At 35.4% G+C, this 21,166-nt stretch overlaps 2 protein-coding genes across 9 annotated transcripts in view; one reads left to right on the plus strand and one right to left on the minus strand.

Annotated features, from left to right (window-relative positions):
* Positions 1 to 15,481, minus strand: part of LOC127881927 (glutamine--tRNA ligase-like) — a 33,959-nt gene extending 18,478 nt beyond the window's left edge. The window contains exons 1-8 of one of the 7 annotated variants that reach the window (XM_052430147.1): positions 15,335 to 15,481; positions 11,718 to 11,868; positions 10,877 to 11,062; positions 8,984 to 9,108; positions 8,020 to 8,095; positions 2,518 to 2,675; positions 989 to 1,075; positions 587 to 686 (exon numbers count right to left, since the gene is read on the minus strand). In XM_052430147.1, coding sequence (XP_052286107.1) covers positions 587 to 686; positions 989 to 1,075; positions 2,518 to 2,675; positions 8,020 to 8,095; positions 8,984 to 9,108; positions 10,877 to 11,062; positions 11,718 to 11,868; positions 15,335 to 15,448 — 997 coding nt within the window. In that variant the 5' untranslated portion in view covers positions 15,449 to 15,481. Of the gene's footprint in view, positions 1 to 586; positions 687 to 988; positions 1,076 to 2,517; positions 2,676 to 8,019; positions 8,096 to 8,623; positions 8,638 to 8,703; positions 8,718 to 8,743; positions 8,758 to 8,823; positions 8,838 to 8,863; positions 8,878 to 8,903; positions 8,918 to 8,983; positions 9,109 to 10,876; positions 11,063 to 11,717; positions 11,869 to 15,334 lie in introns of those variants that run through there. The other 6 variants (XM_052430153.1, XM_052430152.1, XM_052430151.1 and 3 more) reach the window with 6 other exon arrangements.
* Positions 15,482 to 18,754: 3,273 nt separating this feature from the next.
* On the plus strand, positions 18,755 to 20,999 carry LOC127831910 (uncharacterized). 2 transcript variants are annotated; one of them, XM_052356998.1, is made up of 5 exons: positions 18,755 to 18,920; positions 19,151 to 19,355; positions 19,580 to 19,716; positions 20,406 to 20,565; positions 20,735 to 20,999. In XM_052356998.1, exons 1-5 carry the CDS (start codon positions 18,882 to 18,884, stop codon positions 20,866 to 20,868), a joined length of 675 nt encoding a protein of 224 aa, XP_052212958.1. In that variant the 5' UTR covers positions 18,755 to 18,881; the 3' UTR covers positions 20,869 to 20,999. The 2 variants fall into 2 exon arrangements, with proteins under 2 accessions (XP_052212958.1, XP_052212959.1); XM_052356999.1 differs by having other exon boundaries at positions 18,843 to 18,944.
* The last annotated feature ends 167 nt before the right edge of the window (positions 21,000 to 21,166 follow it).

Consider the following 21,166-nt stretch of genomic DNA (forward strand, 5'->3'; position numbering starts at 1 on the left):
ACCAAGTAACTAGGTGATAGGTGAGTTTAAAATTACGAATGAATGTTAAAATATGTTCTTATTTATCATAAAGAACTTAGCAAAGAGTCAAATGTAATGAAGTCAATTTGACTCCAAAAACAATTTTTTACCAAGGGAAGAAAGCTCAGATACCAACAAGTCAAATATAGCACTTCATATTTGCCTACAGATCTGTATCAATCCTGGAAAGCTTCTTACAACACCATTTGAGCCTCATTCAAGATTTTCTGAATGAGCGTAAAGTGTCGTCCCAAATTAGACTACGCAGACTGGGACAACCCTTTATGCCTTAACTGAATTTTCACAAGAAGGATTCCTTTGAACAAAAACTTACTTATTAGCAAACAGTGTCATCCCTGATTAGCCTGTGCAGACTGCACTGGCTAATCTGTGATGCCAATTTACGCATATGCATTAAGCCCCGTTTCCCAGAGCATGGGAATATGTGACTAAAGAACCATTTCTGCCAGGGGAAGCATGTCACAACACCATTTAGACTGTTTCGTGTTACCTAGCCACTCAACCAGGGGGAGCATGTTACAAGACTAAGACCGTTTCGTGTTACCTAGCCACTCGACCATGTCCCTGATTCCAGTGAAGAACTTCTCTTCCTCCTTCTCCGGGTTTGTGTCGTCATAACGCAGGTAACAGTTGCCACCGTTTGCCTAACAGAATACAAACTCTTTTATTGTTTGCACGCTACCACATATCATTGAACAGTTAACAATCAATTCGCAATCGCATCCTAAGATTAGATTTTGGTATCTATTGTTTAGAGGTTGAATTCTTTCCAACAAAAGAACACATGCAGTGAATGAATGATTGTGATAATTCAATTGAGCATGATCATATGTTACATACCTTTTGTTGTTTCAGTTAATGCAGAGAAACTGACATAAGCATTAACAGTGGAGACATGGATTGGTATTATTAATACAAATTGGCATGAAAAAGAACATTGCAGTACCTTGGCATACCCGAAGTTGAAATTGATGGCCTTCGCATGTCCAATGTGTAAAATTCCGTTTGGCTCTGGAGGGAATCTGGAGTAAACCTGTAGGTATAAAAGTCTTTGAAAATAGAACATTTATTTTATAAACCTACCAACATTTACAGGCATGTATTATGCTTACAGGTTTCTGCTCTATAATAGTGACAAACAACAGCTGCCAAAATGTCTGGCTTACAGCTGCCAAAATGTCTGGCTTAACGGTCCAAAAGCTGGTCACTACTTTTCTGTTTCTGTCGAAACTACAATCATATCTAGCATAACCCTACTTACCATGCATGACACGCAATCATTCATACCGGTCACCTGATTTTATAATGCCAAAATTGAGGAAACAATTTTGCTGATTTGTTGATTTGATATACTCCGCCAAATAAATGTTGTTTATGGATGGGTAAAATTCCCTTGATACATTGGTGTAATCCTAAAAAACAGTTAAGTTTAGGGTAATCGTTTTTATTCATTTCAATTCACTTCATTGACATCTATACACTCATGAAGTTTCATGTTGAAATATTGCAGCGTATCTGAGATATAATAGCCCTGAAAAGTTATATCATACAAAAAAAAGTGCAATAACTCTTACTTTAGAAAGTGAAGTGGTTGTTAAGCATGTCACATATTGATATCAATACACCCATCAAGTTTCATTTTAAAATCTTGTATCACATTGTGATTCTCCGAATTAATATAAATACACCCATGAAGTGTCATGTTGAAATCTTGCAGTGTATCTGAGATAAAGCCCTTAAAAGTTACAACATACAAAATGAACAAAATGAAATAACTCTTCTTTAAGAAAGTATAGGGTTATGGTTTTTGTGCGAGGCACTTCTCCTCATTGATATCTATACATCCATAAAGTTTCATGTTGAAAGTTAAAGTCTGGTATGGCATCTGAGATATAGCGCTGAAAAGTTACATCATGCAAACAAACAAAGGGCAATAACTTTGATATATTCACACCCATAAAGTTTCATGTTAATATCTTGTATAGTTTCTGAGATATAGCCCTAAAAAGTTTTGTGACAGACGGATGGAATGATGGACAACACCAATTCTATATCCCTCCGCCTTTTGCGAGGGATACAAAAGTTGTCTAATAAAGAAAATGGCAAATCTGAGTTCAAATTGGCTTCCATTTTACTATGATGCAATCAGATGGTCACTTTTTAAATTAAAAATGTGCGCATCAACAACAACGAGCGAGGCATGGTCTTGTAATGCGCAAGGGGGGGTTAGAGGGTTAGGGTAAGGGGTCGGGTTTGGGTTAGCCTTAACCCTAACCCAACCCATAACCCTAACCTAACCATAACCCAGGGTGATCTCCCCTATACCAGGCCTTGCTCGTTGTCGTTGTCCGCTTCCCTGGTAAAGTAGGGTATCCAAAAGAACATTTACCAATATCGACAGCAATTTCTCAAACAAATGATATTCAATACTGAAGGAAATATCTCTCAAGCTTGACACTCAAACGTGCTGAGTACCTTTCCGCCGGTCTCCTTGAGATGTTGCTTCATGAGGTCCATGGTTTTCTCCGTGACCACGTACCCTGCAGTCTTGTAGTTCTCCCCGGGCTTGTGGAACTTCACTGCCTCACCCATAAGTTCCATGAAACTCATCACTTCTCCATCCTGGCCTAGAACTGGGTGCATAAAATGTGTGTCTACATGTAAGTAACATCACTCTTTTTTATTAGTGATGGGCTGAACATTTATTGGAATCACATAAATACCATATGATCACAGTGAAAATAAGCAACTTTGTATTTCTAGAAATTCATTTATCATTCGTCAAGAACAATGATTACTTTATTCGCTTAAGTATATTTGATGAATGACAAACTTTTATTCATTAATCACTTATCAAGAACAGGCTATGATTATCATAATCAGTATAGTTTATTTGATGTTACCTTTGCTTATCTATTTTAACTACAGCTAATAAGGCAATCACATGGAAGAGTCATTGTGTTTTAACACATTTCATGTAAAACTTTGCTATATTTAATCATTTCTTTTCAGCAAAAATAAAACATTGATTTCAAACAAAACAACATCAGTGTTTTTTTACACCATTTTGGAATGGGGCCGGTTCCCTTTCGATTGAGAAACATGGCATCGTTTTGACAAAAATTGGAAAATTGGTTAAGTGTTTTTTTTCTTAAAAATCCATCAAAACTTGAGAATAAAAGTGTCTAGGAAGGAAACATTCAATTGCGAATTTAGGCAGTCATTTGGGAAAAAATATATATACTTTGTTAGATCAGTAATGGGGCCAAATGATATATACTTTGTTAGATCAGTAATGGGGCCAAATTATATATACTTTGTTAGATCAGTAATGGGGCCAAATTATATATACTTTGTTAGATCAGTAATGGGGCCAAATTATATATACTTTGTTAGATCAGTAATGGGGCCAAATATATATACTTTGTTAGATCAGAAATGGGGCCAAATTATATATACTTTGTTAGATCAGTAATGGGGCCAAATTATATATACTTTGTTAGATCAGTAATGGGGCCAAATTATATATACTTTGTTAGATCAGTAATGGGGCCAAATTATATATACTTTGTTAGATCAGTAATGAGGCCAAATTATATATACTTTGTTAGATCAGTAATGGGGCCAAATTATATATACTTTGTTAGATCAGTAATGGGGCCAAATATATATACTTTGTTAGATCAGTAATGGGGCCAAATTATATATACTTTGTTAGATCAGTAATGAGGCCAAATTATATATACTTTGTTAGATCAGTAATGGGGCCAAATTATATATACTTTGTTAGATCAGTAATGGGGCCAAATTATATATACTTTGTTAGATCAGTAATGGAGCCAAATTATATATACTTTGTTAGATCAGAAATGGAGCCAAATTATATATACTTTGTTAGATCAGAAATGGGGCCAAATTATATATACTTTGTTAGATCAGTAATGGGGCCAAATTATATATACTTTGTTAGATCAGTAATGGGGCCAAATTATATATACTTTGTTAGATCAGTAATGGGGCCAAATTATATATACTTTGTTAGATCAGTAATGGGGCCAAATAATATATACTTTGTTAGATCAGTAATGGGGCCAAATTATATATACTTTGTTAGATCAGTAATGGGGCCAAATTATATATACTTTGTTAGATCAGAAATGGGGCCAAATTATATACACTTTGTTAGATCAGAAATGGGACCAAATTATATATACTTTGTTAGATCAGAAATGGGGCCAAATTATATATACTTTGTTAGATCAGAAATGGGGCCAAATTATATATACTTTGTTAGATCAGAAATGGGGCCAAATTATATATACTTTGTTAGATCAGAAATGGGGCCAAATTATATATACTTTGTTAGATCAGAAATGGGGCCAAATTATATATACTTTGTTAGATCAGAAATGGGGCCAAATTATATATACTTTGTTAGATCAGTAATGGGGCCAAATATATATACTTTGTTAGATCAGAAATGGGGCCAAATTATATATACTTTGTTAGATCAGTAATGGGGCCAAATATATATACTTTGTTAGATCAGTAATGGGGCCAAATTATATATACTTTGTTAGATCAGTAATGGGGCCAAATTATATATACTTTGTTAGATCAGTAATGGGGCCAAATTATATATACTTTGTTAGATCAGTAATGGGGCCAAATTATATATACTTTGTTAGATCAGTAATGGGGCCAAATTATATATACTTTGTTAGATCAGTAATGGGGCCAAATATATATACTTTGTTAGATCAGAAATGGGGCCAAATTATATATACTTTGTTAGATCAGTAATGGGGCCAAATTATATATACTTTGTTAGATCAGTAATGGGGCCAAATTATATATACTTTGTTAGATCAGTAATGGGGCCAAATTATATATACTTTGTTAGATCAGTAATGAGGCCAAATTATATATACTTTGTTAGATCAGTAATGGGGCCAAATTATATATACTTTGTTAGATCAGTAATGGGGCCAAATATATATACTTTGTTAGATCAGTAATGGGGCCAAATTATATATACTTTGTTAGATCAGTAATGAGGCCAAATTATATATACTTTGTTAGATCAGTAATGGGGCCAAATTATATATACTTTGTTAGATCAGTAATGGGGCCAAATTATATATACTTTGTTAGATCAGTAATGGAGCCAAATTATATATACTTTGTTAGATCAGAAATGGAGCCAAATTATATATACTTTGTTAGATCAGAAATGGGGCCAAATTATATATACTTTGTTAGATCAGTAATGGGGCCAAATTATATATACTTTGTTAGATCAGTAATGGGGCCAAATTATATATACTTTGTTAGATCAGTAATGGGGCCAAATTATATATACTTTGTTAGATCAGTAATGGGGCCAAATTATATATACTTTGTTAGATCAGTAATGGGGCCAAATTATATATACTTTGTTAGATCAGAAATGGGGCCAAATTATATACACTTTGTTAGATCAGAAATGGGGCCAAATTATATATACTTTGTTAGATCAGTAATGGGGCCAAATTATATATACTTTGTTAGATCAGAAATGGGGCCAAATTATATATACTTTGTTAGATCAGAAATGGGGCCAAATTATATATACTTTGTTAGATCAGAAATGGGGCCAAATTATATATACTTTGTTAGATCAGAAATGGGGCCAAATTATATATACTTTGTTAGATCAGAAATGGGGCCAAATTATATATACTTTGTTAGATCAGTAATGGGGCCAAATTATATATACTTTGTTAGATCAGTAATGGGGCCAAATATATATACTTTGTTAGATCAGAAATGGGGCCAAATTATATATACTTTGTTAGATCAGTAATGGGGCCAAATATATATACTTTGTTAGATCAGTAATGGGGCCAAATTATATATACTTTGTTAGATCAGTAATGGGGCCAAATTATATATACTTTGTTAGATCAGTAATGGGGCCAAATTATATATACTTTGTTAGATCAGTAATGGGGCCAAATTATATATACTTTGCTAGATCAGTAATGGGGCCAAATTATATATACTTTGTTAGATCAGTAATGGGGCCAAATTATATATACTTTGTTAGATCAGTAATGGGGCCAAATTATATATACTTTGTTAGATCAGTAATGGGGCCAAATTATATATACTTTGTTAGATCAGTAATGGGGCCAAATTATATATACTTTGTTAGATCAGTAATGGGGCCAAATTATATATACTTTGTTAGATCAGTAATGGGGCCAAATTATATATACTTTGTTAGATCAGTAATGGGGCCAAATTATATATACTTTGTTAGATCAGTAATGGGGCCAAATTATATATACTTTGTTAGATCAGTAATGGGGCCAAATTATATATACTTTGTTAGATCAGTAATGGGGCCAAATTATATAGACTTTGTTAGATCAGTAATGGGGCCAAATTATATAGACTTTGTTAGATCAGTAATGGGGCCAAATTATATATACTTTGTTAGATCAGTAATGGGGCCAAATTATATATACTTTGTTAGATCAGTAATGGGGCCAAAATATATATACTTTGTTAGATCAGTAATGGGGCCAAAATATATATACTTTGTTAGATCAGTAATGGGGCCAAAATATATATACTTTGTTAGATCAGTAATGGGGCCAAAATATATATACTTTGTTAGATCAGTAATGGGGCCAAAATATATATACTTTGTTAGATCAGTAATGGGGCCAAAATATATATACTTTGTTAGATCAGTAATGGGGCCAAAATATATATACTTTGTTAGATCAGTAATGGGGCCAAAATATATATATACTTTGTTAGATCAGTAATGGGGCCAAAATATATATTCTTTGTTAGATCAGTAATGGGGCCAAAATATATATACTTTGTTAGATCAGTAATGGGGCCAAAATATATATACTTTGTTAGATCAGTAATGGGGCCAAAATATATATACTTTGTAAGATCAGTAATGGGGCCAAATTATATATACTTTGTTAGATCAGTAATGGGGCCAAATTATATATACTTTGTTAGATCAGTAATGGGGCCAAATTATATATACTTTGTTAGATCAGTAACGGGGCCAAATTATATATACTTTGTTAGATCAGTAATGGGGCCAAATTATATATACTTTGTTAGATCAGTAATGGGGCCAAATTATATATACTTTGTTAGATCAGTAATGGGGCCAAATTATATATACTTTGTTAGATCAGTAATGAGGCCAAATATATATACTTTGTTAGATCAGTAATGGGGCCAAATTATATATACTTTGTTAGATCAGTAATGGGGCCAAATTATATATACTTTGTTAGATCAGTAATGGGGCCAAATTATATATACTTTGTTAGATCAGTAATGGGGCCAAATACTATATACTTTGTTAGATCAGTAATGGGGCCAAATTATATATACTTTGTTAGATCAGTAATGGGGCCAAATTATATATACTTTGTTAGATCAGTAATGGGGCCAAATTATATATTCTTTGTTAGATCAGTAATGGGGCCAAATTATATATACTTTGTTAGATCAGTAATGGGGCCAAATTATATATACTTTGTTAGATCAGTAATGGGGCCAAATTATATATACTTTGTTAGATCAGTAATGGGGCCAAATTATATATACTTTGTTAGATCAGTAATGGGGCCAAATTATATATACTTTGTAAGATCAGTAATGGGGCCAAATTATATATACTTTGTTAGATCAGTAATGGGGCCAAATTATATATACTTTGTTAGATCAGTAATGGGGCCAAATTATATATACTTTGTTAGATCAGTAATGGGGCCAAAATATATATACTTTGTTAGATCAGTAATGGGGCCAAAATTTGGCCCCAACGTTAACAAACAAAAAACATACACTGTACGTGTACACTGTGTATAACAAAATATCAAATAAAATATGCCAGCAACCTTAATCTTTGTTTAGCCCTTTTGTTTGCTCTTTCCTGATACCCTTCATACTTACAGTTTTCTGCTGAAGGAGACTCTTTCACGGCTTCCTTGCTTTTATTGTTCTCTGCATCTTTGGGAGCTTTCCCACCCTGGAAATGAAAATACATGGAATTGAAGTCACAAATTACAAACTGCAATTCATAAAGAAATTAATAATGTGGCAAGAAATACAATGGTGAATGCAAAATTCAAATAAAATAATGCTTTTATCAGGATTTGAGGATGAAAAAAGATTTTGATATTTTAAGTTGCACACTTTTAACAAACAAAGTCAACACAAATTTTGTAAAACGTTTAAGGACTAACCTCAGTGTACTGTATATTTTTGTAACAATATTGATTGATATACTGTACTGTGGGATATTTTCCCCGTGTTGAAAAGTTAGCAATTTCAAAATGCAACACATAGAACATGCGGAAATATTAGCAAATCACACATATCAAGCGGCTAAAAAGTGTTCAAGTTTTGGAAAATGCAATACTTGTTTCTAAATGTATTGCATGTCTCTGCGGGCTATACATGGTTTCCTATGGTACTTTCTGCTTGACTGGTTTCTATAACATGTTTCTACGGTACCCTCTGCTTGACTGGTTTCTATAGCATGTTTCTACAGTACCTTCTGCTTGACTGGTTTCTATAGCATGTTTCTACAGTACCGTCTGCTTGACTGGTTTCTATAGCATGTTTCTATGGTACCTTCTGCTTGACTGGTTTCTATAGCATGTTTCTACGGTACCTTCTGCTTGACTGGTTTCTATAGCATGTTTCTACGGTACCTCCTGCTTGACTGGTTTCTATAGCATGTTTCTACAGTACCTTCTGCTTGACTGGTTTCTATAGCATGTTTCTACAGTACCTTCTGCTTGACTGGTTTCTATAGCATGTTTCTACAGTACCTTCTGCTTGACTGGTTTCTATAGCATGTTTCTACGGTACCTCCTGCTTGACTGGTTTCTATAGCATGTTTCTACTGTACCTTCTGCTTGACTGGTTTCTCCAGGTCTGCATCTGTTTTGGGCCCCAGGAGATCCAGAACCTGCATGTCTACCTCATTCTTCACTGCCTTCCCATCAGCCCACCTCAGTTTAGCACGCGCCTCAGCTACAAGAGATCAACTAGGAATATTGAACCCTTTGCATGCTGGGATATTTGTCGTCTGCTAAAATGTCGTCTGCTGAATTTCTAAAATTAGAATTTTCTTCGATTTTTTTCAAAGAATACTATCAGAATAGCAAACAGTTTTGATCCTGATGAGAAGCCACTTTTTGTGGCGTCTCATCTGGATCCAAACTGTTTGCAAAGGCCTTCAAACTTTGGTTCCAGCACTGAAAGAGTTAAACCTCGTTCTGGCAAAACCCGACGGAATGCATGCTCGTAAAGTGTCGTCCATGATAAGGCTGCGCTGAGCTGATATTTTCAAATCAGACACGCCATCTCTTTTTCGTAAGAGTCTTTTAGATAAGTCATTAATAAAACAGTACTTGCACTATTATGATGATTAAACAGACAATCCAGACAAAATGGCACTTAACAGAAAAACAAGCATTTTCTCAAAAGGATTATTTAAATCACAAACATTTTAGAAATTTTTGCGGAAGCCCTGTCAAAGCACTTATAGATTGAATGCAAAAGAAGTCAAAACAAACATATCATTTCATTTGAAAAATAATGTAAAAATTATACTGTTATTTTGACCAATTTTGTTTATTTTAAATAGCCTCATCCTAGGAAAACTGGGCTTAATGCATGCGCATAGAGTGTTGTCCCAGATTAGACTGTGCAGTCTGCACAGGTTAATCAGGGACCTAACTTTCTGACCTAATTGGATTTTAGCTATGAAGAGACTTCCTTTAAACGAAAAATTCTTAATAAGTGGAAAGTGTTGTCCCTGATTAGCCTGTGCGGACTGCACTTATTGTACACGCATTAAGCCCCTTTTTCCCAGAACGAGGCTCAAATTGTCAAAAACACTAGTGCTGCAACAATATACCGGTATATCGGTATATATCGCAATACGCAATCCGCATATTGTATTGCGATACGATTTTCATCATACCGGTACGAAAATTTTACAAAAAATCATTCACAATTTGTCCAGAAAAGCCATCCAAAATAGTGATAACAAGGTAAACAAAACAAAGCAGTGTAAATATTTTTTTTCGTAAAAATAGCATTCTGAAAAGTATATTATATGGAGTAACGTTGTTACATCGGAGCATTTGTTCGATGCTTTTGAACAGATTTTCGTTGAATTAATTGCGCACAGCTGTAAATGTTTCGTTCGATTTTGAATTGAGCATTATTAAATTTGTAATCCAAATTTTTGAAATACGCTTCAAAATTTTAATGCTAATGCAACAATAAAAAATTACAGCGTCAAATAAAAAATTGCTTTATCCTTTGTCTCAATAAAAAGCGCGCAAGAATTATACAGACATGTAGAATGTCGCATGGAAAGTATGGGTGTATTTTGTGTTGTATAAAAATGGGAACATCACGTCAGGTGAATTACGTGTGTTCAGTGGAAAAAAAACGCCCGGGTCGGACGTTATTTCATCACATCTTCAAATAGTAACAAATGCCAAAATGTATTTGATACTTAATAAAATTTGCGAATGTTTCTTGTTATTCTTGAGCACATTTACCGGTATATAGTAAATATTTACCAAAATTTGCTTTAAAACTGGAATATACGGGATTATCGGGTAATTGGCAAGTTATAATTTTGGTTCAAGTTAGCAATATATTGCGATATATTGCAATACGGGTTTTTGAACTGACAATATATTGCAATACGGTTTTTGGCGTATTGTTGCAGCACTAAAAAACACTAAGCAATCCCACACAAACCCCAAGGATATAAACCCACCTAATATGGCCCCAATGTTGTATCTGTATCGCTGTTCGAGCAGGCCGGTCTTGTGCAGTGCTATCACCCCCTCAACGGCTTCCTCCACCTGGTCAGGGGTGACTACTACGCCCACCCCACACTCACTCTCAAACAGATGGTAGTCCACAGGCTCCAGAGGGTTGTGCTTGAAGTAGTCCATAGCAGCTGAAATATGGTCAGGTGGGTGGGTTGGATAGTTTGCATAGTTAAAAGTATTTGATATTGTTTTCAAATTAATTTTTCAAATGTGACACATTTCTTTTTGCTGAAAGAAAAACCACATTGAAAGTTATCAAAGTGTATACTGAATGATAAGACTGGTCATTTCCATACTTAACATTAAGCGAACTTTTATTACACAGAGTTTTAGACTTTAGAACTAGGGGAAAATTATAAATGTTTGTGTATAAATGCAAAACAGACAGTGGCACATACAATTAAGGAAAAATACTAATACATCAATTATGGTCATCTCCACCTGACAATGAATTCTAGTGTTTTTTTTATCACTTTTGGAATTGGGCAAGAGCCCTCCGGATTGGAAAAAATAGCGTAATTTTTACAGCAGGAAATGGGTGATTTAGTTGGTTTTTTTTCTGCTAACAAAAACTTCAAAATTGAGAATAAAAAAGTTTTCAATAATATATATAATATGCTATAACTTATAAGCTGAATAAAGAAATAAACTAACTGTTGCAATTAATTAATTAATTATTTTTTTGGATGGGGGGCCTTCAATTGGGAAAAATATATACCGGTACTTTTTGAGATTTGGAGAAGGACCAATTTTAAGCCCTCACAACAACACCGTAAAACCAACCATTAACTTGAGCTTCTGACAACAGTTTTCTCTTGGCGATGTACTCAACAATGATACTCTGGTACTTTCTCGCTTTGAGCTTTGTGGCAACATGGTACAGCAGCTTCCCAATGTCTTTGTCGGATTTCAATTTGGCAGATATCTTTGAAACCTGTCAATGAAAAAGTTTCATATATGAGTTGCCTTCTGAGAAAACTGGGCTTACTGGCATTGCGTAAAGTGTCATCCCAGATAAGCCTGTGCAGTCCACACAGGCTAATCAGGGACTACACTTTCCGCCTAAATTGGATTTTTGCTTAGAAGAGACTTCATTAAAACAAAAAATGTTATAAAAGCGGAAAGTGTCGTCTCTGATTAGCCTGTGCGAACTGCACAGGCTAATTGGGGACGACACTTTAAGCACATGCATTAAACCCAGTTTTCTCAGAACACGACTCCTATAGCTATACACTTTTTTGTCATTTTGTCATCGGAAGCAATTTATTGTAAAATAGGAGAAATAAACAAAATTGAGAGTTTAGCATGTATGGAAAGTTGGTTTGCAAAATTTTTTTTCTTTCAAATATCATTTAATAGGGCACTAAATCTGTGATTTTTACAGCTGAAATCAGACGGCTTCTCTCTAAGTAAAAAACTTGTTCCCAGGCATATCCACAACAGATGGAGGACCGCTTTATAAATACAAACTATAATATGGTCTCAATCCATGGTCTCAGTCATGATGCAAACAATATGTTAATATTGATATGTTCCATAGCAGTTAAGGAAAAAGCTATTTGTTAGACATTTTCGTGAGACATTTCCGGTTACCTTATATCGAGCGGTTAAGGAAACAAGTAAAATATCTTCTGAATTAATGCAAACAATGCAGCAACAAATGATTTACTTCAAAGATTTATTTATTTCCCATTAAATTCATGTCAAAATTGTTTATTTACAGCATGTTTAACCACGCAAAGCTGTCAGTTTAATACACACCCGCAGTAACATCAGCTTCGAGCATGTTAACCTTGTATCAAGAAGTCACACCGGAAAGGGAGAGTGCTCGATTGCAAAAGGCATTAGGCCAACTAAACTTAAATATTTTATTCATTGAACTATTAAAAAATTTGATGTAATTAAGTCCCATACGAACAGGGGTATTCCCACTGAACACATGTATATCGCCTGAAGCCATGTGACTGCAATGCTCTTATGCTTGAATTAACGATGATTTAATGCAACATTTTCTGAAAATTCAGATAAAACAAAAGTAATTGTTTTGAAGTGTTGTGTTGCCACTACAGTGAGTTGGGTAGTATTCAGTATATCTTTGCAATTTGTGTGGAAATTTAATGAAAGTGACCAGTAAGTTACTAACATGGATAAATTTTTATTATTTTAATTGAAGTAAGATTTTGAAATACAATTATACCTGTTTTTTCTCCTTTGGGTTGTTCGTATTTATTTTAATAAAAGTAATGTTAGTGGAATTAAACATTTAGAGCGTATGTGTGTGACGTCATCACTAGAGCCTTGTTCTTTATGTAAACAAAATGATCAATACCAAGAATCCCTCGATATGAAGGAATCGTAAGATACATGTAGTATGGTGTCACTGTGACCCACATCAAGCGAAAATGGATGTTATGCCACATGTACAGAGCTCCAAATAAGGGCCGAACAGCCATAAATTTGGCTTTTTCATGAAGGTTTACGCATTTATTTTTTTAAACTAGATTACAATTAAGACTTTAATATCCCTTTTACGCATTTACGAAAATATCTGGCCGTACCGATATGTCCGTGTCAGCGCGGCGTGATTTGTTGGCCTTTAAGCTAACGGTGCTTTTCATTAATTTAAATTACCGAAAAGTTGTAGACTGGGTTCCGGTATTATTGTCTATTCTGTTGCGTGATTTTCGGTTACTCGTAAACCCGTCAAAAACAATATGTCTGCGCTGCCAAGGGAAGGCTAAACCGAAAGCTGTTCAAAACAACACTGTTGTCATATAATGGCTACATACGGTCGTCTAAGTTCTAACCATCCTGACATTCAATCTGTAAACCCAGAAAAAGACATTTTCGCATCAATATTAAACGATTCGTTTGCATCAGTGGCTATGCCAACTTTGACAGTTAACTGCTAAAGCAATGATTATTTTGATATGAGACAATCACATTAGTGTTTCTTTACTTAGCTTACTAGTTGGCTTGGTTTTTCTTGTCAAGAAAAATAAAAAAATAGTAATTTGTCATGAGTTTTAATGTGTAGTTGTATTTGCATAATAATTCAGAATGGAATGGATGTTGTGACGATACTAAAGAACAACGTAGACATACTTGGTGGATTTTCATCAAAGAAAAGGTGTGTTATCACAGATGGACCCTTCCTGCTGGCAACCACAACGACATATGTGTGCATTGTTTGATCGTTTATGCTGTTGCATTGTGTTATTCAATACACCTGTGAAATCATCGTTGGATACCTTTACTCTTATTATATCCCAGTGTGACCCAAATTCGACGATGTAACGGTTACATGAAGCAATATTTAGCAAATAATGAAAGAAATAATGAAATGTTTAATAGCGCAAAATAATAATTTTAAACTCAGCTGTATTACTTTAAAATGATTCCAAGACAATAATCATCCATTTAATCAATACAAATAGAACATCGTCGAATTTAAGTGTCGTCAAATTTGGGTTGCGGTAGGATATATATAAGGACCAACATTTTTTTTCAAGTACCAGTGTGTGGGTGCAATGTAGTCCATATAAACGGACTCCCAGAGCCTTTGATAATTTTTGCTATGGCAGCTCTGGGAGTCCATATGCACCCCTTCATGGGTGCAGTTCAGCCCAGCCGTTGGAGACAAATTGAGGAAAATAATGAATAAACTTCATAAACATGTTAAATTTAACTGAATGGCAACCATTGATAACGGATGTTATCCTTTGCATGCACCCTATAAAAACACGACGATGTTTCAACACACTTTTCTCGCTGATATGTTTATGTTTAAATTTGAAACAGTGTATTCTGTATCGAATACCACATTGTTATCAACTTTATAGGCTGGAGCACATAACCCGACGTGCAAAATATTGGTGTACTGCGACCTAACCAATATTTGGTCAATTTTCCAATATGGCGGATGCAGCGTACAAAACAAAACCTAAGTCAATAAAATCAATTATTTCTTGCTTTAATGGTACCATTTGGATGAGTTTGTGGTTTAGATAGGTTAACTTTAATAAGTTCTTGCCGTTTCAGTGTTCCTTAACCCTTGCATTGTTGATAACATTTTGCACCCATGGACAAGAGAGAGCCTATGCAACTATAAGCAGACCATTGGGCTATAAAGCTTAGAGTTGAATTATTGCAACTAGGTGCAATGCTGTCCACTTATAAGACCTTGAACTTTCCTCGAATTTACGGCGGACAGTTGTAAGTTCTATGTAGTTAAGACCTGCGAATTATACCAATGAAAAGTAGCTTCAAATTCGCTTATGGCCAAAATTGTGTTGCTTTTATTTCTAATGATTGACAGTTATTGCATCATGTGTCAACATGAAAACGAAAGCAATTAAAGTTTAATCAGTAAAAACCAAATTATACAATCAATGAGGAACCTGATCGATTGCTGACTTCAAGTTCTGCGACACGGTTTCATTTTTAAGCGTTTCCTTCGCCTTTTGCTCACTGAGACCGGTGCCAACAAACAACAACACGAGTTCGTCCGCCATGTTTATAAAGCACGTCTGATTTACCTCCTTGTTCAGAATTCTAATCGGTTCTAAGGTTACAAACCACTTTTATTCTGGCTGCACTGTTATGGACGCATACAAACTCCACTGAGTGGTTACCTCCAAAATTTATACGAAACCAGTTATCATCTTAGATATTTTCTAAGAGTTTGCATCATCAACTGAAACGAGTTCAAAGGGGCATATTGACGATATTTCACCAAAATATTGACGCGAACACCTAAAAAAGACACGAATTATAACAATTGGGGAGACAGCGGGCTCAATTCTTACCGTGGGATTGTTTTTAAGATCTCAAAGTACTGATTCAACCCATGAAACGGACTCCAAAGCGTTTCAATAAGCCTCATGCTTTGATGCAAACGATCGAAAATATGTTACAATTAATTAAAACCTCTTTCCACGCATGTATATTTACCTATTAATACTGATAATGTTGATGTAATGGTTAAGAAAACAATTACACATGTTTTTCGATCGACGTCCCCAGTGGAATCCGAAAACGCGTCTACAAAAATATGGCACTTTAATGAGAATTTTTCCATACTATGCGTATGCGGTACGTCATGTACATTTCATTAATGATTACTATGGCAAGCGGTTCGACGCATAATCCCAAGAAACTAGGTTTCTCATTAGAACCTTGGTTCTCATGAGAACCTAGGTTTTCAAATGAGGTTCTCATTTGGAAACTTGGGTTCTTGAAGCCATGTGCAATCTTCAAGCGAGTACCTAGGTTCTCATTCTGAGAACCTAGGTTCTCATGAGAAACCAAGTTTCTTGGAATTATGCGTCGAACCGCAAGAAACTAGGTTTCTCATGAGAACATAGGTTCTCATTCTGAGATACATTCTGAGAACTTAGGTTCTCATGAAAACCTAGGTTTTCAAATGAGAACCTAGGTTCTCATGAACACCTAGGTTCTCATTTGAAAACTTGGGTTCTTGAAGCCATGTGCAATCTTCAAGCGAGAACCTAGGTTCTCATGAGAACCTATGTTTTCAATGAGAACATAGGTTCTCATGAAAACCTAGGTTCTCATTTGAAAACTTGGGTTCTTGAAGCAATGTGCAATCTTCAAGCGAGAACCTAGGTTCTCATTCTGAGAACCTAGGTTCTCATGAGAAACCTAGTTTATTGGGATTATGCGTCGAACCGCAAGAAACTATGTTTCTCATGAGAACCTAGGTTTTCAAATAAGAACCTAGGTTTTCATGAGAACCTAGGTTCTCATTTGAAAACCTAGATTCTCATGAGAAACATAGTTTCTTGGGATTATGCGTCGAACTGAAAGCCATAGATTACTTTCCTTGTACTGCGTATTTAACCGCGCTCGCAAAGTGTTCCCGTAAACCTTTTTTATGCATTACAAGATTATACTGAATGTGCTCTTTTAAAGGGACCTTTTCACGTTTTAGTCAATTGACAAAATTAAAATAAAATGTTTTAGCTTCGCAAATTTTCGTTAAATTTATTATATTTGTGAAGAAACAGTACTACTGAACATTTACAATGCTCTAAAATATCCATTATATGCATCTTTCGACAGATACAGTTATTTAGATGTCCAGTTATCGCAGTGGCCAAGGCGACACGGGTTTAATACCTGCACTCGGCGCAAGTGAGAAGGTTGATTGTCACATTCCGGACTGGTTGTGGTAACCTCCGGGGTTCTCCGGCTTCCCCGCTGCACAAGAAAACACAAAATTGAATTCAAAATTTGTCGCAATTTTCGTGAATCTCCTATGTCAATGGACCCTTTTCACAATAGGCAAAAAAATTTCTTGTGCAGCCGGAGTACCTCGGAGGTTACCACAACAAGTACGGAATGTGACCACCGCCAGCCTTCTCACTTGCGCCGAGTGCAGGTATTGAACCCGGGTCGCCTTGGCCACTGCGATAACCGGACATCTAAATAACTGTAAGCTAAATAAACTTGGCGAACAAAAACACTTAAATATATGTACCGGTAAGCGACATTTTAAGTTATGGAACTGTGTTTGCGCATGTTTAGAATTTATTGATAGATCTATATTTCATGATTTTTGGTATATCAGGGGCCCATACCAATATTGATGTTTACGTCAATATTATTTGTATGGTTTCCACTCTATCTTACAAGATACAGACCCGAGCATTGTCGGATAGGATTATTTAACAATGAGCATGCACGTCCAGTTGCCCATAGGTTACACCCAAGATACATGTATGAATTATTGAAAATATAATAGCAGGCTTTTTCCGCTCCATTTTGGGTAAACGCCACACTGGAATTTTGGGAATTTCGCGTCGTGAAAACTCCCATTTTGGGGAAAAAAATAATCGCAAAATTGGCTCAATTGGGAAAAATTATCGCATGTAAAAAGTGTTTCTTATATTTCAAAGAAGCCGTTAACTGGTAAATAACGACTATTTTGATAACTTATTTTTAAAATTTTACAAAATATTATGAACATGTGTAATAAGTGCAGGTTTTTTAATCTGAATTTGGGGAAAAGGCCTGACCTTTTTTGAGGTGAAAAAAATCGCGCGAAGCGCCGGATTTTGAGGAAAATAAGGAAAGTCTTAAACAATCATTAACATATTTACAGTTTTTAAAACAAATTCAAGGCAACACATAATTAAATTATGCAATACTTTCTGTTTTCTACACTGGATCAGGTTAACTCATATATTTTAAGGTTAAAAAAAAAAAATATATATTTTTTTTTTTGGAATTGGGATTTTTTTTTTCAATTGGAAAAAAACAACAACCAGATTTGCATTGGGAATGGGGTCGAATTTCGGACCCATGGCATAGGGCGGAAAAAGCCTGAATAGTTCGCTCATACATTGTATGAAATGTGTTAAAAGTTATCACCCAAAATACAGTAATGTGTAAATAACAATAACATATTTCGCTAAATAAATTTTCTGATAAATTTGTTGAAAGTTATTACGCAAACATTCTTTAATGTGTTAATGAAAATAAAGTAGTTCGCTAAATGAATATGAAATATGTTATGAAAATAAAATATTTCGCAAAAAAGACCCATGCAATCTCGATAGCTGGCCCTAAAGTTATACTAATTCTGTTTATAAAAAACAAGAATTTTTTTCATTGGCAAAATATGTTTCACACAAAGATATCGCGACATGCTTTAAAGTTCTACGGTTTGTAAAACATTTAGAAAATGAAACTCCGATTGCATTCATAACTTATTTGATTGAACCTGTATGCGCATATCGCGCCAACGTGCCTATGTTGTGACTCTGCGTAATTTTGCATATAATGTATTCGTGTACATGGCTTGTTAACTTGAACGAAATAATGATAAGATAATGCATCACGAAGCTTTTGTTATGGAATAGTGTCACTTAGATAAAACTGTAATCACAACATCATTTAAATGACATAACAGTAGTGACAAGAATGACGCAAGTTTTGGCGATTTTGTGTGGCATAACACTAGTGAGAAAGTTCAACTCTTCAATGGTTTTATATTAAGAATACAACGGAAATAATATATTTCTTATATACATTTTGGATGTTCGGACTGTCAATGTGTTAATTATTTTTTTATCTTAATTGTTCACGGTTTAAATCAAGACATGTTGTTATTTAAAGCAAGTGTTGGAAAGTCGAGCTGAACGGACACAAACACGATTTGTGTGACATATTTGTAAAATTCTGTATTGTAGGTATATGCACTCCCAGCGACGACTATTCCACCAGAGGGCGCCCCGTGCAAGACGCAGAGTGATTGCCCATATGGAGAATGCTGCGTCCACAATCCGCTTAGTCCTCCCGGGTCGCGCAAACGCTTTTTGTTCGAACAGTACTCTCAACATGACCACGGTTTCTGCAGACGCGCCAGGAAAGAGACAGAAACTTGTTGGCCACTCGGTAATTGCGTGTTGCTGTTTTTTGTACGTTTTCTTTCTTACAAAACTCGAAACAAGATATCCCGTACATTCGAGCAAATTTGTATGATATCGTCATCGTTGCAATGTGATATATCGCACTCAATATTAAACTTAAATATGACCGCGAAAATAAACCACATTGAACATTTAAATAAAGCCTCCACATTTGAGATGCGATTTTAAATTCACTTTTCTATCTGGAAGGCCACGATCCTTCTAACTCGGAGCTCTTCGAGTTCTTCTGTCCGTGCGAGGGCGGCCTGGAATGTCGGGGCCTCGTGGTACACGAGAGCGCCACGCAGATCGTACACGAGCGACCGCAGTGTCAGAACCCGGAAAATGTAAATGGACGCGGTCTGTGAAAAAGGGGGTCCGCACAGGCTAATCAAGGACGAAACTTGCCGCTTTATGGTGTTTTTCGTATCAAGGAAGTCATTTCTTAGCGAAAATCCAGTTTTTTGCGGAAAGCGTCGTCCCTGATTAGCCTGTGCAAACTGCACAGGCTATTCCGGGACAGCACTTTACGCAAATGCATTTTACCTCCTTTTCATAGAGCGAGGCTCACTAATGCTTAAGTGCATCAAGAACATTTAAAGATAATGACCAACTCGCATATGTTTACATTATATTGCACATGCAATTTTAGATTTTACCGTATATAATCGATGTACTATACAGCATACCAGAATATATGCTCTGTTCCAACACGTTTACTATTTGAACAAGTAACAACGATATGTGTTGATATCAATATAAAATCCGTACATATTATGTTCTCAAATGAAAATCTATACATCATAACATGTGACATGCTATCACTTGCAAACCCGAATTTCCTGTTTTGGTCCGAGATATTTATTTCGATTTCATTTTAAAATTGTGTGTGGATACGGTTATCGGTCCAAATGTCGCAACTCCTATTTGTTGAATCAACTTATGCAATCTTGTTCAGCCTTGTATCGATAACAATCTCGGCGTCTTAATGGATCCTTACAAGTGCAAGGTTAAACTGGAGATGAACATGTTCTAGAGCCTGACGGACACAGTGACGTACAGCGGTCAGACCTGCATGTCCGATGCGGACTGCTCCGAGGACATGTGTTGTGTGTTCCACCCGGACACGCGTAGACAAGAGGACCAGGGATATTGTCGGTCGTGGAGACAGCGTAACGAAACCTGCACTCCTTTTCGTACGCTCCTCCTTGAATTACCTTAACCAGTAGAAAAACATACCCATTTAACGATTTCTGTTTTGCATTTTAACTTTTGGTGTAAATCAATATGTTTTATTTTATTCCAAATGCAATGATGACATTAACGCGATCCATTTAAAGGACAGTAAATGGTTCTTCTTTTCAGTGGGCACTGCGCGTCACACGTTTGAATGCCCTTGTAAGCAGGGTCTCCAATGTCGTGGTACACAGGTGCAAAATATTGGAGGACAAATCAATGCGCACGTGAACCCCGTGTGTCAAACGCCCACCAGTGGATAGGACGCCTTCACCTGGGAGCTATGACATCTGTATTGGAAATCCTGGTATTAAGCTGTTGCTTTAAATATAATTGAACTTCAACATAATTAAAATTGTAAAAATGAGTCTTCAAATATAAATATATTATTGAATATGCATAGTTTACTATATATATTTTGTCTCATGTTCAAAAGACACAAACGGGTGTGATTGAGGGACAGCTAATCTAAACTTTACGAGGTACTTACTAGGATGTAAAGTAGATGACGTTATAAAATGACATCTAGCTATCTTCAATTAGGCCAAACTCATGCCAGTA

This window comes from Dreissena polymorpha, chromosome 5, assembly GCF_020536995.1.
Source record: "Dreissena polymorpha isolate Duluth1 chromosome 5, UMN_Dpol_1.0, whole genome shotgun sequence".
NCBI classification, from domain to species: domain Eukaryota; kingdom Metazoa; phylum Mollusca; class Bivalvia; order Myida; family Dreissenidae; genus Dreissena; species Dreissena polymorpha.